The sequence below is a fragment of the Capra hircus genome, chromosome 19 (assembly GCF_001704415.2).
Source record: "Capra hircus breed San Clemente chromosome 19, ASM170441v1, whole genome shotgun sequence".
Lineage (NCBI taxonomy): Eukaryota > Metazoa > Chordata > Mammalia > Artiodactyla > Bovidae > Capra > Capra hircus.
Window position 1 is genome coordinate 24446016 of NC_030826.1, and position 15300 is coordinate 24461315.

General features: G+C 46.6%; 1 protein-coding gene across 1 annotated transcript in view; it reads right to left on the reverse strand.

Moving 5' to 3' along the window:
- The window catches only part of ZZEF1 (zinc finger ZZ-type and EF-hand domain containing 1), a 94463-nt gene that overhangs the window by 24247 nt on the left and 54916 nt on the right, over positions 1 to 15300 (reverse strand). Inside the window, exons 29-39 of the mRNA XM_013972156.2 lie at positions 13892 to 14360; positions 13098 to 13262; positions 12569 to 12688; positions 11709 to 11870; positions 9769 to 9898; positions 7960 to 8098; positions 5925 to 6090; positions 5078 to 5340; positions 3790 to 3959; positions 1654 to 1804; positions 114 to 253 (exon numbers count right to left, since the gene is read on the reverse strand). Of these exons, the coding sequence (XP_013827610.2) occupies positions 114 to 253; positions 1654 to 1804; positions 3790 to 3959; positions 5078 to 5340; positions 5925 to 6090; positions 7960 to 8098; positions 9769 to 9898; positions 11709 to 11870; positions 12569 to 12688; positions 13098 to 13262; positions 13892 to 14360 (2075 nt within the window). The remainder of the gene's footprint in view (positions 1 to 113; positions 254 to 1653; positions 1805 to 3789; positions 3960 to 5077; positions 5341 to 5924; positions 6091 to 7959; positions 8099 to 9768; positions 9899 to 11708; positions 11871 to 12568; positions 12689 to 13097; positions 13263 to 13891; positions 14361 to 15300) is intronic.

Consider the following 15300-nt stretch of genomic DNA (forward strand, 5'->3'; position numbering starts at 1 on the left):
AATATTTCAGTATATGGCTTTCTAAAAATTTTTTTTATGCATAATACTACCCTCTCATGCACTCTTTCTCCTTTTATTTTTCCTTTCTCTCTCTCTCTCGTTTTGTCTCTTACCGAGTTTAAGGGAGGTAGCATGGCTGCTAGTAATCCCAAAATCCTCTTCTGGGAGCACTCCGCAAACACCTGCTCAGGGCTTGGAATAACTGCCTTTTCCTCAATGGGCTTCTGGGAGGATGCTTCTGAATTTTCAGCATCTGAGTTGTAAAATAGCAAGCTATCAGATTTTGCCAGGTTCCATGCATGTATGAAGAGGCAGGTAAATCACTGTACCGCCCTGTGCCACTACAGCATCAAGTCGAGACTTTAAAAACCTATTACTGAACAAGTCTTACTCAAGGAAGCCTGTCCCGATCACCCTGTTTTAATGTCGAGCCTGCCCTCCCATCTCCCCAAACTCCTCTGCCCTCTCCATTCCCTGCTCTTTTGTGCTCATGGCATCTAATTACCTTTTAAAACACCATATCCTTTTTTTACTGGTTGGTTATTGTTTGACTTCCCTTCTAGATTCCCCCTCTCCGCAGTAATGTATCACAAACACCTAGAAATGTTTCCAAAGCACAGCAGCAACTCAATAAATCCCTGATGGCTAAAGCAACTGTACATGACCAGGATGCTGATTCTCAGATGGGATCAGACAAGAGTGGGTTTTGATGATCTGGACTGACATGGAGTGTCAGACCGCTTCCTGAACTTAAGTCATGATCTGCAGAGATGAGCATCAGCCCCTTCTGGGACAGGGCAGGACGCTGGGTGCTCAGCCCTGCCTCTGTCACAGAACGGGCACCAGGGAAGGACCCTGCCTCCCCAAGGAGGAGGCTGACGTTTGCTGCCAGTCTCCTCGGTCCACAGCACCTCCATCTCCTGGCTCTTCAATCGCCCTGCAACACAGCTCTGACCTCGCTGCCATTCCCAGCAGGCAGCCCAGGGCCTCCACTGCAGGGTGCAAGCACCCCTCCACTTCCCTATTTCAGGGCTCCCACTCCCTCCCTGTCCTCCCTACACACCTGCCCCACAGGCTTCTCCCTGGATTCCTTTGGGGGTTTCCTCTCTGGGGCTTTGCTCCTCTTGTCCTTTCTGCCCTGGGTGCCCCTCCCCCCAACAGATCCCAGCACTTCTGAGGTCACATGCAGGCCTTCTTTACAAGGGCTTTACGTGGACACAACCTGTTCAAGCTGGATCCCCATCACTGCTACCACCCACTCAGGCCTCTCTTCTGGACAGAAGCACATCCCACCTCAAATTACAGTTACATGTACCCCTGTCTTAAACCCTCCCAGGCTGCAGGCCTCATGAAGGCAGGAGCTATGCGTCCATTTGTCTGACCTGGTCCCTGCTTCATCCCCAGAGTCTAGCACAGTGCTTGGCACACAGAAGGCACTCAGTGAATCAGGAAATAAACAAGATAGGAAATTAGATAAACAAGATGAAGCAAAGATGACTTTCAAAGTGGTATCAGTACTATCTGAGGCAGAACTGAGAAACCATGCACCCTTGGGTGCTAATCAGTTACCAACTGTGTGTAAGAGAGAACTCAGAGATGGGTATGTATACATTTTAAGATGAAAGAGATCAAGGTAATTGTCAGAGTTTTTACCTGGAAGTCCTGTAGGTGTGCAGGCATCTGCAGGTGAGTCTGAAATTTGAGTCAGGCAGGAAGGATCCTTCCTTAATGATATACCTTCACTGGCCTTACTTCTCTGTTTGCAATCTAAAGGTCTGAATTCCTTAGGAGCATCTCTCTTCCCCTAAAAACAAATTAGAGAGTGAGTAAACTTTTATGTGAAAGAAATTTTTTTACATTCAGACAATTTAAAAAATCACTAGCCAAGGACTTCCTTGGTAGTCCAGTGGTTAAGAATCTGCCTTCCAGCGGCTTCCCTGGCAGTGCAGTGGTTAAGACTCCACACTCCCACATTCCCAGGGCAGGAGGCGTGGGTTTGATCCTTGGTCAGAGAAGCAGGATTCCACTCCCACGCAGGACAGCAAAAAAAAAAAAAAAAAAAAAGAATCTACCTTCCAAGGCAGGAGATACAGAAACTGCAATTTGCCACACAGAAGACTTAGAGAGCGAGCCAGGGGCAGGGTACCCTGCGGGCACACAGCTACTGATTGTAAGAAGACTCAAAAGGTATGGATACCTCAGGAATAAAAAGAATGCCCTGGGGGTTCCCTAGAAAAAGGCTGATTCCAATCCCTAGGCAGGGAAAGCCTAAGATAAGCCTGAAACCTCTTTTTGTATCAAAAATTAAAGAAGTGCTCAAAGAATAATCAAGACATAGCAAAAGACAAAAAAGCCAGCTGGAAGGAGCTTCCACTGGCCAAACATGGGACAACTTGAGCATCAAAATCCATTGTAAAAACTAGGATTTTAATTCACTAAATTAAAAAATTAAAGTCTATTTTGATAAAAATAAGTGAGTAAGTAGATACATAAGGAGTGCCGTGCTGATTGGTGGCACATTATAAGATGCTGGGGGCTCACAAGAAGATATGATTATTCTCAGGCTCAAAGGCGAAGGGAAGACTGCTGATTTACCCTGACCCTGCTGATGTTTTCCCTGTCCCACCACAATCTGTGGATGGGAACAATGTTGCCTGGAGAAGGGGTTTTGTGGTCAAAACAGGCTTGAGGGTTATTACGTCGCCTGTCCTTGTGCTGGCTTTCTGGCTGAATGAAGCTAATGGAATTTTCAAGCTTTTGCCATCTCTGCTTTTGTCCTCCTCTTAAAGACGACAGGATCCCAGGGAAAGATAAGCACCAACGGGGATCCTTCATGACAGAGACAGGGGACAGAAACAGCAGCAGCTCCTGAGGCAACGCCGGGGCGCTGACGGCACCGACTCAGGCTCTGAAGGCAGCGTCATGGAGGCTCTGCTCTTGCACAAAACGATCTTCAGTGTCACTGTCGCAGGTTCCATCTGGACCCAGGAAGGCTTTCCTTCCACTTCAACAAGCACAGGTAAACTCTCATAAACTACCTATGTAAACTACTTGGTAAGTACTAAGCACTTAGGATCACCTATTTGTTAACTGAATATAAAAGTGGTTTCACGTATACAGTGTTCACCACGGGCCAGGAAGGAACCAACCTCTTTAGGTGTGTAATCTTACTCAGTCCTTATAAAAACCACAGGAGGCGGGGAACAGGAGTAGTGTACACCGACAGAGCTTACCATGAATGCTGCTTTAAGCACTCTGTGCATTCACTTGCTTTTGGCTGCGCTGGGTCTCAGCTGCGGTACTGGGGGTCTCTGTTTTGGCATGTGGGCTTCTCTCGAGCTGTGGCACCGGGGCTCCAGAGCCCATGGATTCTACAGTTGTGGCGTGAGGGCTTCTCTCTAGTTGTGGTGCACAGGCTCAGCTGTCCCATGGCATGTGGGATCCTAGTTCCCCAGCCGGGGACTGAATCCGTGTCCCCTGCATTGGCGGGTGGATTCTAAACCACTGGACCACCAAAAACTCCCCTGAGGACTTAAGACATTAATTTGGTGTGTGTAATGCATGTAAATCCTCACAACAACCCTAAGGGATAGCTATTATTATTCTCCCTTCATTTTACTGATGAGAAAACTGAAGAGATGTGGTGATGTGCCCAAAGTCAGACAGAACAGGGACCCACACCCCGGCAAACTGGGTCACAAACCGGACCCTTCACGTCGCTGCTCCGCTCCCTCACGTGACATCTCTGGGATCACCTGTGACTGTGCACAAGAAAGGCCTCTTACTTACACTGCGGTGCCCAGCAGGGCCTGCGTGGGCCGGCTCCGCAGCAGCCTGCACAGCTTTCTTCTCTGGCTGCTCCTCTGACGTCTGGGTGGGCACGGTGACTGGCAGGGCCTGGTTTTCTGGAGGAGAGCCACCATCTGGCAATACACCAAGCAGAGCTAGAGCTTTAAGACCTAAACGTGGGAAGCAAAAAAGAGGATGGTTGAAAGTTTTATAAGAGGGTTATTCCCTGCAAATGCCATAAATCACTTTACTACCATATGCAAAGAGACGGCTGAGCTCTTCCACAAGCTGAACCAGAGTACTCAGTCCAGTCCTCTCCCCCCATCCCACACATCTACTCAGCTCCTGACTTCAGACACTAGAAGTTTCGATAGCAGGGGACACCTGTGCTTTATTAACAACACGGGACAAAAGATACAAGAGGACTGCCTGTTTAGAAAATCATAAACATGAAAATTTTATAGAGCCCCATACAACTAGATTTTTAAGTTCTCGCTGGCAGTTAACAAGACAGATCTGAAGGACCAGTGTCACCCACCGCTACGTCAGCCGAGTCTGACTCCCTCACGTTTACTAGAATGAGGAGTTGGTCTGTTATTCTGGAAGGAATTTAAATGTCTCAGGAATTTAACATTCACATTATTCTTCTCCTCGGCACCCCTCAGTAAAATCAAGTCATCTAGACATTTTATTAGTCAAACTAATTTCATTATAAATAGCTCTCATTTAGAACACAGTTGTGTGGAAGTGGTTCTGCACTCCAGGTTTTTTTGGTTTTTGTTTTTTTTTAAAAGGCTGAATTGCTTTGGCAAAGTTAAGTCTGGTGTATTCAAATAATTTATCCCCAGACATTAAGAGTTTTAATTATTCGTTTTTTTTCTCACCTTCACGAAATATTTTAGAGAAACTAAATGCTCCTTTAATGCCAATGTTTCTCTCAAATGCACATGCAGATTTAAAATTAAGTTCCGGGGGGACCTCCTTGTTGGTCGAGTGGTTAAGACTCTGAGTTGCCAACGAAGGGGGTGCAGGCTCAATCCCTGGTCAGGGAACTAGATCCCACATGCAGTGGGCCATTGCCAAAAGATTAAAAAAAAATCAGTGACAATATAAAAAAATTTTTTTTAATTAAATAAATAAAATTAAGTTCCACTTCATGGTGAGCATCTCTTGTGGAAAACTGGATTTTGACATCTCCACACTGAGCACTGCGTTTCACTTCTGCTGCGGCTGTTCCTCCATGAGCAGTTTAGGGCTGGTTTGGTTTCCAAGCCTAAGGAATACCTACCTTTTCCCTGGTGAGCCTTCATCAGACAGTCCCCGACGAGCTGTAGGCACCGGCTCCGCAGGGTGGCGGCGCTGCTGCGGACCTCTGGGTCCAGCTTTTCGCCGTCCACGTCCTCGGCGCTGGCCAGGTGGGCGCTATAGAGAGCCAGGGCAGCGAAGAGCAGCCAGGAGTAGTTGTGGATGTAGGGCTGGATGAGCCTCTGCCGGTCGCTGATCCGGATGGTCACCATTGGATGGGCAGTGATGCTGTGGGTAGGCAAGTGGCTGCAAAGGCAAGATATTTTTAAGGCCTGAAGGCCCTTGTGAGCATCCGAAAAGGAGAATGGGGCCTCAGGGGACCACATGCACGGTCACAGGTGGCATCAGTTACCTCTAAGGCTGTTACTGAAAATTTAAAGATAGGTATTAGCCCTCTCTTCAGAAAAATTAATGAACACAAACACTGCACAATCCACTTCAGTATTTCACAACCCCTAGAAGACTGTCCATGGAAACCAAGTGAAGTAAGACTTCCTTTTTGTGAAGCTTTCACAGGGTACGCTTATAGCATTTTGGTAATGTGAGGAAATGCCCATAATTTTTTGAGATGGATATGAAGTATGTAGGAAGGAAATGACTGAAGGTCTGGAATTTGCTTTAAAATGCTTTTTAACAAAGCAGGAGAAAAAAAGAAAACTGAAGCACACGCAGCAAAATCTTCCTAATTGCTGAGTCTGGGTAAAGGGGACATGAAGATTCATTGCACTACTCTTTTTACTTGTGGGTATGTTTTAAATTTTTTATAGGATTGTTTTTTTAAAAAGCAAGTGAGTACCAGTTTGCGGGGCTGGAGGTCACGTGAGACATACCCATAGGAGTATTTCTTGGCCGCGTAGCATCCATAGCACAGGTCAAAGTCATCACATACATTGCAGTGCATCCTCCGGCCTATGATCAAACCCTGGCAGTGGTCACACGTGAACTCCATGTTGACCATTTCGTGGTCATCTCCATGGCCCTCAGGCTTCACTCCACCTGGGGGAAGCACAGCAGCGTGAGGTGGACTCGGGGAAGGGCTCTGAGAAGGGCTGGTTTCCAAACCCAAACCAAACCCAGAAGCAGAGTTGCTCCCAACAGATCGCTCAGGATGTCAGGGACCACAGGCATCTTTCAGAGACTGGTGCATTCTGCCCAGTGTTTCTCAGCATACAAATGATACTCTTGGCACAGAAACTTCTTAGCAGTGGTACCATGGGCTGACTTCCCTTTTTCAGTGCAATGTAGAGCCTGATCAAATAGATCACCAATTCCCATTATAACCTCCATTTGGCAGCACAAGTCCTCATGACAATTTGTAAGGCATCTTCCACGAACCCTCCCCAGACATATCTAAGCATCTATTGGTGTATTCTTGTTAACAAGCACTGAGAACTTATCAGGTATTTGCTTTTACTTTTTCATTCCCAAATCATAGGTGAAAAGAGACTCCATAACCCCAGACCCACTGAGTGAGAAAGAATGTGAGTCATGAAAGAGACTGACAGCTCTGGTCTCCTTCTCACTTTGAGTCCGGTGGGTCTCCAAGCCCCATCACACACTCTGCTGAATGTTCCTCACCTCTGACCCACTTCTGACCCACGGCCAGAAACCTAGTCCAGGCACGAATCCCCTTGTCACTACTGTGATTTCCTAAAGGAAGCTCTTACATGGACAGCTTCCTCTAGCATAGCTCTGGTCATGTTGATATCCTGCTGGCAAAACCTCCCCTTCTGTTTGTAGACTCATTCAAATTCCTGAGACTGGCATCTCTGGATCCCATAACCTGGGCCCAACTTGTCTTAATCCATCACTCAGCTGTGGACATTGGTAAGTCCATCAAAACACACTGCAGAAGCTCACTCCTCTGGCCCTGGACTCGCTCAGTCTTAGGATGACACACTCTCCACTGTTAACTTTCTTTAAAGCCCGATTCACATTCTTAGGGGCTTCCCTCATAGCTCAGTTGGTAAAGAATTCGCCTGCAATACAGGAGACCCCGGTTCGATTCCTGGATGGGGAAGATTCACTGGAGACGTGATAGGCTACCCACTCCAGTATTCTTGGGCTTCCTTGTAGCTCAGCTGGTAAAGAATCCACCTACAACGTCGGAGACCTGGGTTCGATCCTTGGGTTGGGAAGATGCCCTGGAGAAGGAAAGGCTACCCACTCCAGTATTCTGGCCTGGAGAATTCCATCAACTGTATGGTCCATGCGGTTGCAAAGAGTCAGACATGACTGAGTGATTCCACTCTCACATCCCACCTCCTCCACCGGCTTTCCTTCAACAGCAGCCTTCCCTCCTTCTGAACTCTCCCAGAATAACGTGCACTGCCCGTCTGTAACTTGGCAGACACTCCTACCCTGCAATACACCTTGCATGAGCAGGTCCCTTCTCCTGCCACAGCTGCGAATGCTTCTGGGACAGGCGCTGTATTTTATGCAGCCAGGCGGTATGTACACTAACAGCACTCAGCCGCTCACTACTGTCAACCTGCTTTGTCTCAGCACCTGTGAAGTGAGAGGATTCAAGAATTTCTGAAGTTTGCTTGTGTGTATTTTACTTCTATAAACAGCCTGATTCAGAGGGCAAAATCATTTCCTGAAAACTCAACTGGATGGACATTCACTGGTGCTGAGAGTTTATCAAGTGTCTACACACAGTGAGGTGGAAGGTGGAAGCTTGTCAGGTAACAGAGCTCTGGAGTTTGTCACTCAGCTGGGGAAGTGAGGTCATATTTGCCGACAAGACAGAGAACACTGGGCAGTGTTGTCACTGTACAGTGGAAGGTTAAAAAATAACAAGATCACAGAAGATAGAAATGCTTCTTCCTCGTGGGGATGGCACACTCAGGCCGTGAAGTTTACCTAGGAAGCAAGTCTTGCAGAGATCCATGTCGCTGCACTGCAGACAACGGTAGCGATGCCAGGGGGCGATCTCATCACACCCATCACAGGAGATGTCCACATTTAACAGGTCACAATAGCGAGCAATAAACATGTGCATCTATAAGGTGAAATAAAACACAATCAACCAACAGACTTTTAATGTGGCCACTATTCATTCATCAATCCATCCTTCAACAGCTACTTAAAACACTCCAGGCATTGTACTAGGTGCTCAGATTGGGAGACTAAGGAGCTCAGTGTCTAGCTGGAAATTCCCTCAAACAGATGACAGCATACAGTATGATGTATGGACAGCCAAATTCAGAAGGCTGAGAGAGCACGTGGAGGTTTCTCAAAAAGAATTAATTACTCAGGTGAGACCTGAGGGGCAAACAGGCATCGGCTGGGTGGAGATGAAGGCGATGAGCATGTGGGATGAGAGTAATAGGAAGTTCTATGGGAGACCACAAAAGGATCAAGCCGGGGGCTTGTGCACTTGGAAATAATTCCGAATGTAGAGCACACTATGGAGCCAGGCTAACCGGATACAGTTAGAAAGGTTAAACTGCAAGAGGCTGGGATGGACGAGTAGCATGATCAGATCTGAGCATTCTGAAAGCTCCTCCGGTCACTGAGTGAGAATGGATCAGAGTGGGCAAGACTGGAGCCACAGAGACTGACCCTGACAGAGGCTGTTAGAGCAACCCCCTGACTGCTGATAAGGGCAGGACTGGGCAGAAAGTGAGACAGTGAAAGGGGGGCAGATCTGAGCAGTATTAGGAGGCACAGGTGAGGAACCTTGGGGGCTGGCTGGTTATGGGGGCCAGCGAAAGCCAAGGGTCAAGAACAACATCCAGATTTCTGGCTTGGGTACTTGGCTGGACAAGAGTCGGGTTCAGATACAGCAAACCCTGCAAGAGAAGCACTGTTTGCTGGCACTTTAGGAGAAAACTTTTCTGGGGAAAGACTAAGGGCCCCGTGTCATGAGCAAACAGTGTTATTGCAAGGTCCCTACAGGACGGTTTATCTTTACGGCCTGGAAATAAGGGACATAAATCACCGAGTCAGCATATAGCAGCAGAATACAGCAGATATGCCAAGCCACCTTAGGACTAGAGAATGGCTCCCAATAAGGTGTTAACATACAAGAGAGAAAAATCACAAAGGCCAAGGTGGTGTGTTCGATCCGAGCACCACAGAGAAGCTACATGAGCTAGGTAACTGGCACACAGTAGGCATATAAGCTAAGAAAATGCATGCATCTGAGGCAGCAGACACCTGGCGTAGTGTGGTAGTGACAGATAAAACCCCAATGTGGAGATAGACGCGGCAGGCTGGCTGAGCCTGATGACGTGTGGGAATCAGGTAGCTGATTCTGCGCACATATGCGGCTTCCATGCTCACCAGGCGACCTTCTGACTGAAACATGCCTTCCTGTGTTGCTTGCCTACAGGAAAAGTATGTACCAAGGACACCAGAGTCCAGGGCCTTCAGCAATTCTGTTTCTCACTGTAAATTATAAACTGGCACCTAATTATTTTACTTCAGCCTCATGAGCCAATTTCCTGTGAATCTAGTTCTAGGCGAGGGAGCCACTGCCTGATGTGGCCAAGCCAGGATTTAGGACCTTCGGGTTAAAAGACCAGGCTCAGCGACAGCCACTCACTAGGGTACTGACTGCCCCATGCAGCCCTCTCAGGAGAGAGCCTGCTGGCATGCCCCAATGCAGACTTTCATCTCCAAACTCCCAGCAAATCACTTCAGATTACCCTCGTTGAGAGATCTTACTTTCCTCTGCTTCTCTGGATCTTCCTGGGCTATTTTTTCATACCAGGCCTCAAACATGCCATCCTGACACTCATCCATCCATTCTGAATTCTGCTTTGCATCAGCAAGCTCATCTTCTTCACTCCATTGGCTGAAAAAAGGACATAAACAGAGAAAAGCATGCCTCTGCCAAAAATCAAGGTAAGTGCAGGTTAGCAGACTCTGTCCTACTGGTCTAGTACCCAAGACTCTTAGAGACTTCTGAGGGCAAGAGGGCAATCTGGTTTTCAAAGCTCCAGGGTTTGCCAAATGTTTGATAGATACATACCAATAAAAAAGGGAGGAGGCCTTTCCAGAGCCTACTACAATGGGTGAGGAATTGGAGCTTGAAAGGTTGTATCTCCATGGCAAAAACCCACTCAACAACAATTTGTGGTGAACCTACGATGTGCCAGGCACCAAAAAACTGGTCTGAACTGGACATGCTCAGCACACCTGAGTGGCAGCAGCATGAGAAGGGAGTCAGGAGACCCCAGGGTCTCGGCTCTCTCGCGGGCTGCTATAAGACCTGGACATGGCACTCGGCCCTGGTCCTCAGTTTCCTCATGTTTAACAAATAATCTCAGGGATTCCTCTTAGATGCAAAAGTATAGATTTTCATAATTTCAGTCAATAGCTTGTTTAGGCAACTGGAATTTTAAATACAAAAGCATATGCTCGACAGCAAATGCAAAGCATCTACCAACTGACAGAGACACATCCATTTGTTGACATATTCCAACTAACTGATTCCAGGGCTACTCACACTGAGCTTTGGGCCAGGGGCCGTGGGAACTGGTGGGGAAGGTGCAGTCCCTGCTCTCAAGACTGGCTCATGGAGCGGCAGGTGGAGCTTGAAACAAGGAGCAGACTGATAGCTTAAAGCTGACCACCCACCCCTTCCTCCTATTGCGGGTCCCCTCCCTCTGCCAAGAGTGCCCTCTGGCAGCAGGGCAATGGCTGAGGTTTGGTAAATGAGGAGATCACATATTCTATCTCCTTTTTCCTACTTCTGAGAGGGAAAATAGGTGTTGACTCAGATCTTTCATTTCCTCCTAATTCTCTCCTCTTGCTCTTCTTTCCCCTTTCTCCTCTTTCTACAGACATGTGTGATTAATGTGTAAGTGGACTTCAGTAAGGTGGAAAGACGTTCATTAGATGTGGAAAGGAGGAACTTCCCTGGCGGTCCAGTGGTTAAGAATTCGCCTTCCAAAGCAGGGGATGCAGGTTCGATCCCTGGTTGCAAAACTGAGATCCCACAACCCACAGGGCAACTAAGCCTAAGGTGAAACTAGAGAAGCCTGTACGCCACAATGACAGATCCTGCCTGCTTCAAAGGAGATCCCGTGTGCTGCAACTAAGACCTGATACAGCCAAAAAACAATTTTTTTTAAATAATAATAATATAAAAGAATAAGTGGAAAGGAAAAAAAAAACAAAAAACCTTTGTTACTATTTTTTCCCCTTATACCTTAAGTTCTTACAGTGTACAAGAGGTTATAGTGGCTGGAAATCACACACACAGAACAAAAAACTACAGCAAAGGATTCTTCAATTCAACAAGCTCTGAGGATCCACAAACAAGGAGGTTCCTCATGCTGAGTTCACAGCACCACTGCTACCAACTTATACACACCACCATGCCCCAGACACCATGCTGAACACTGAGGAGAACTCTTTCATTCTTCACAGCAATCCTATAAGGTAGATACTGTGATTACCTCCAGTTCTAAAGATGAGGAAACTGAAGTACAAAGGAGTTTAAACAGTTGTCCGAGGCCATCCAGTGAGGGCGTGGCAATGCCAGGATACCCCTCAGAGAGCCTAGCTCCAGGCCTGAGCTCTAACCCCTGTGCTACTGCTACGACCCCTGACCTCCAGGAGCGCCTGAAGAGACGGCAGACTGCAGATTGTGTCCTTACCTGATCACACTGTCATGGGCACTTATGTTTTCCTGTGACATTTTCATGAGGAGATCTGGTAACTGAATGTCAACAAAGAAGGTGAGATCACTGGGTTCCCAGCCCATGTCCAAAAGGTGCAGCAGGGCCGTCTGGATGCAGGACAGGGCAGGCAGCAAGGACCTGAAGAGGCCGTGAAGCTGAGAGTTACCAAAGCTGCCCCTCACCCATGGGGATGACAGAGACAGTGGGGTCAGAGACGGGGTATGTCCGTCAATGGAGAGCCGAAGGGAACCCCAGACTGCTGGTTTGGGTTCCTTACGATATCTTTCCAAATTTCTCAGACTCCATACAAACCCTCTTCAAAGAACACCTGAAGCAAAAGAGTTCTGAAAGCATCAAGTAGCAAGGTTTCCACCCTGCCAGGACTACCACGGGAGACATTTTACAGGAAAAGCCTGAGTAACACAACTCAGCTCTGATCAACAGCAAGATCAGGGCCAGCCACAACGAGCCCGGGTCATGCCGCTCAGGCGTAGAGAAGAGCCATTTGATTTAAGGTTTATGCCTACACCACTTACTATGGAGGAGACTCGGGGGTGGCTTTCAAGTTTTTAAAACTGAGATAATGGGTTACAGATTCTTAGATGAACCCAGACCCATCTGCTTTAAAAACCTGTATATACCATAGAGAAAAAAGGCTAGGAGAAAATATACTGATAAGTTAACATTAGCAACTAGCTCTAGATGGCAAGATTAGGGGTTATTTTTATTTTACTCTTTGTGCTTTTCTGTATTTTTAACATTAGACATGCATTTCTTTAAAAGTCAGAAAAAACGGGAATGATTTTTCTCTAGAAATCATATTAAACTCTCTATACCTGTCATTTTTGCTATTGAATCCTTTGACTGCTTTGACCAAAAACAGAACAAACTGATAGTAAGTGTCTCGAATTTCTTTGTGTAGATCTGCGCCACAGCCTTCCAGGTGTCCAAAATAACTAGAAACAGAAGACATGACCAGTCACTTAATGGCCAAAACATTTACTTAATAATCATTATTCCTTACACGAAAAGAGCGAAGAAGCAAGCTAACGAAATGGTGGAGAAACTTAAGTAAATATAACAAGTGCAGAAAGTGAGCAGACAAAACAGCAATGACTCATCTGCTTGTGTCAAGAAGGCCACCCACTAGGAGTAAAAAAACCACCCTTCCCACCACTACCAGAGTGCCTGGTACTATGTGAAGTATTCTTTACAAATGTAATCCTCTCCTCTTATCTCCATTTTCTTGACATATTTACTTGGGTGTGAAAGAAGCAGTTCAGGGCTTTCCAGGTGACTCAGTGGTAAAGAACCTGCCTGCCGAAGCAGGAGACATGGGTTCGGTCCCTCGTACTTTGGACTTACTTGGTAAACTCTTTCTGGCAGGTGAGGAGTTCCAACAGGAAAAGGATGTAAGGTGGGTGGAAGCAGTGAGGCTGCCCAAGGGACTCCGTACAACACTGGATGATCCTCAGCACCTCGAGGATGCTCCAGGCTTGGGCCTTCCTCAAGGAGAGAACCTTTACAACACTGGAGACAGAACTCAAGTCAGGAACACCCAGAACACTCGCAAGCTGGGGCAGAAAGAAAACAGACCCCCGCCCAGAGTTCTGAGGCCATATTAGTAAAAAGGAAATACTACTGTGAGGTATCTTGTTTGCTACTTTTAGTCATTACTCAGCAACATTACATATCACCTCACTGTTTGGAAGCCCAATGACTCACGTTAAACAATTAATTAATTAAAAAGGAACTCTGCCTCTGTGCTAAACAGGACTAACTTCAGACAGGAAATTAAAACATGCAACACTTCCAGAGGTGTAGGCTCACTGACAAGTAATGTTGTCAGAAAACATCAAATCCAAAATTTCTCCCAGGGTTAAAATAAGATAGATTTATTTTGGCAGCTACCAAATGTTTCTTTTTTTTAATCCAAATAGTACCTTACTGAGATATAATTTACATATAGCATAATGTACAAATCTCAAGTGAAAAAAATACCTCTTTTTTTTGTTTTAAAAAGCTTTTTTCTTGAAGATTCTAAGACAAATCTTGGTCTGTCCTCCAAGTAGTTAGTATTTGCTCATTTTTATGAATAACATGAACTTCAAGTCTTTGATGAAACTGGACACCTGCAGGTGAAAAGAGAAGGTGCTCACCTCTTGTGGGAGAGTGACTGATCTTTAATGAAGTCCATGAGGTCCTTCAGCACCGGGTACTTCTCTTTCACAGTAGGCGCCGGTCTGGCTTCCTCCATCGAGCGGAAGGAGAGCAGCCGGAGTCGCCCCCGGGTGAAGGGAGGCCGCCGGGTGGGAGTGGAAGGTGAGGAGGGCTCCTCTGCTGGGACGGAGGACACTTCCAAGGCAGGAGGGCCACTGCTGGGGGCCAGCGTGGGCTGCACGTCCGGGCCGGGGCTCCGGTCTCCCGCAGTAGGGGGAGCTGCTTCGGTGGGTGATGCTGAGGCTTGGAAATGCTCTTCCACCACAGAGCTTGTTCTCTGGCGCTTGTCCAGTGGCTGCAGGTGATCTGTGTCATCCATGGCCACCGACTTGTCACAGCTTTCTTTTGACCCTCCACCCATGGGCAAAAATGTCAATAGCAGAAGACTCTTCTGATAACACTCTTTCGCTGAATGTGAAAAAAGCAATAAGGAGAATGAAAAAAAAAAAGTCCAAATGAAACTTGTTGCCTACTTTGGAACTGAAAATAATCTACTTAAAGTCTACAATTTAGGACAGGAAATACCTCCAATAATACAGGGATGTACATGTCTACCGAGAGAAGAGAATCATATTTTCTCTCATTATACACGTCAAAATCTAACACTATCAGCACACTTAAAGTTTTACTGTGTATATTTTCACACATATTAATATAATATAGAGAGAATAGTATAAGGAATCCTCCATGTACCCCTCACCCAGATTTAACAGCTATCAATTCAAGGACAGTCTTTCCTAATACCACCACCCCTACCCCCCTGACCTGCCACAACCCCCTGGGTTATTTCCACGCAGATCCCAGGCATCACATTATTTCCTCTGCAAAATCTTCAATGTATTTCACTAAAAAGAGTTTTAAGCAACAACATTACCAAGAAATGCACACTTTTTGAAAAACATAATGAGCTGTAGCTCATAAAGTACTTGGTGCCTCCTAAGAGAGGTATTTTTAAAAAAGGCTGCATGTGGATCATACTAATGAACAACTGGGCTTCCGTGGTGGCTCAGATGGTAAGGAATCTGCCTGCAATGAAGGAGCGCCCAGTTCGATCCCTGGGTTGGGAAAAACCCCTGGAGAAGAGAATGGCGACCCATTCCAGTATTCTCACCTGGAGAATGCCATGGACAGAGGAGTCTGGTGGGCTACAGTCCATGGGGTCTCAAAGAGTTGGACACAACTGAGCAACTGATGGACACACACACTCAACAATTAACAACTGGCACTTCCCTATTTGTGACATGTTCTTGGAAAAGACCTTTAGTGCCTGTGTTACCTTCTCTAGGTAAACACAGCTTCAACTAAACTAACCCAGAAGATGGGTTGCTGGTTTCCTATGAAATGGGAA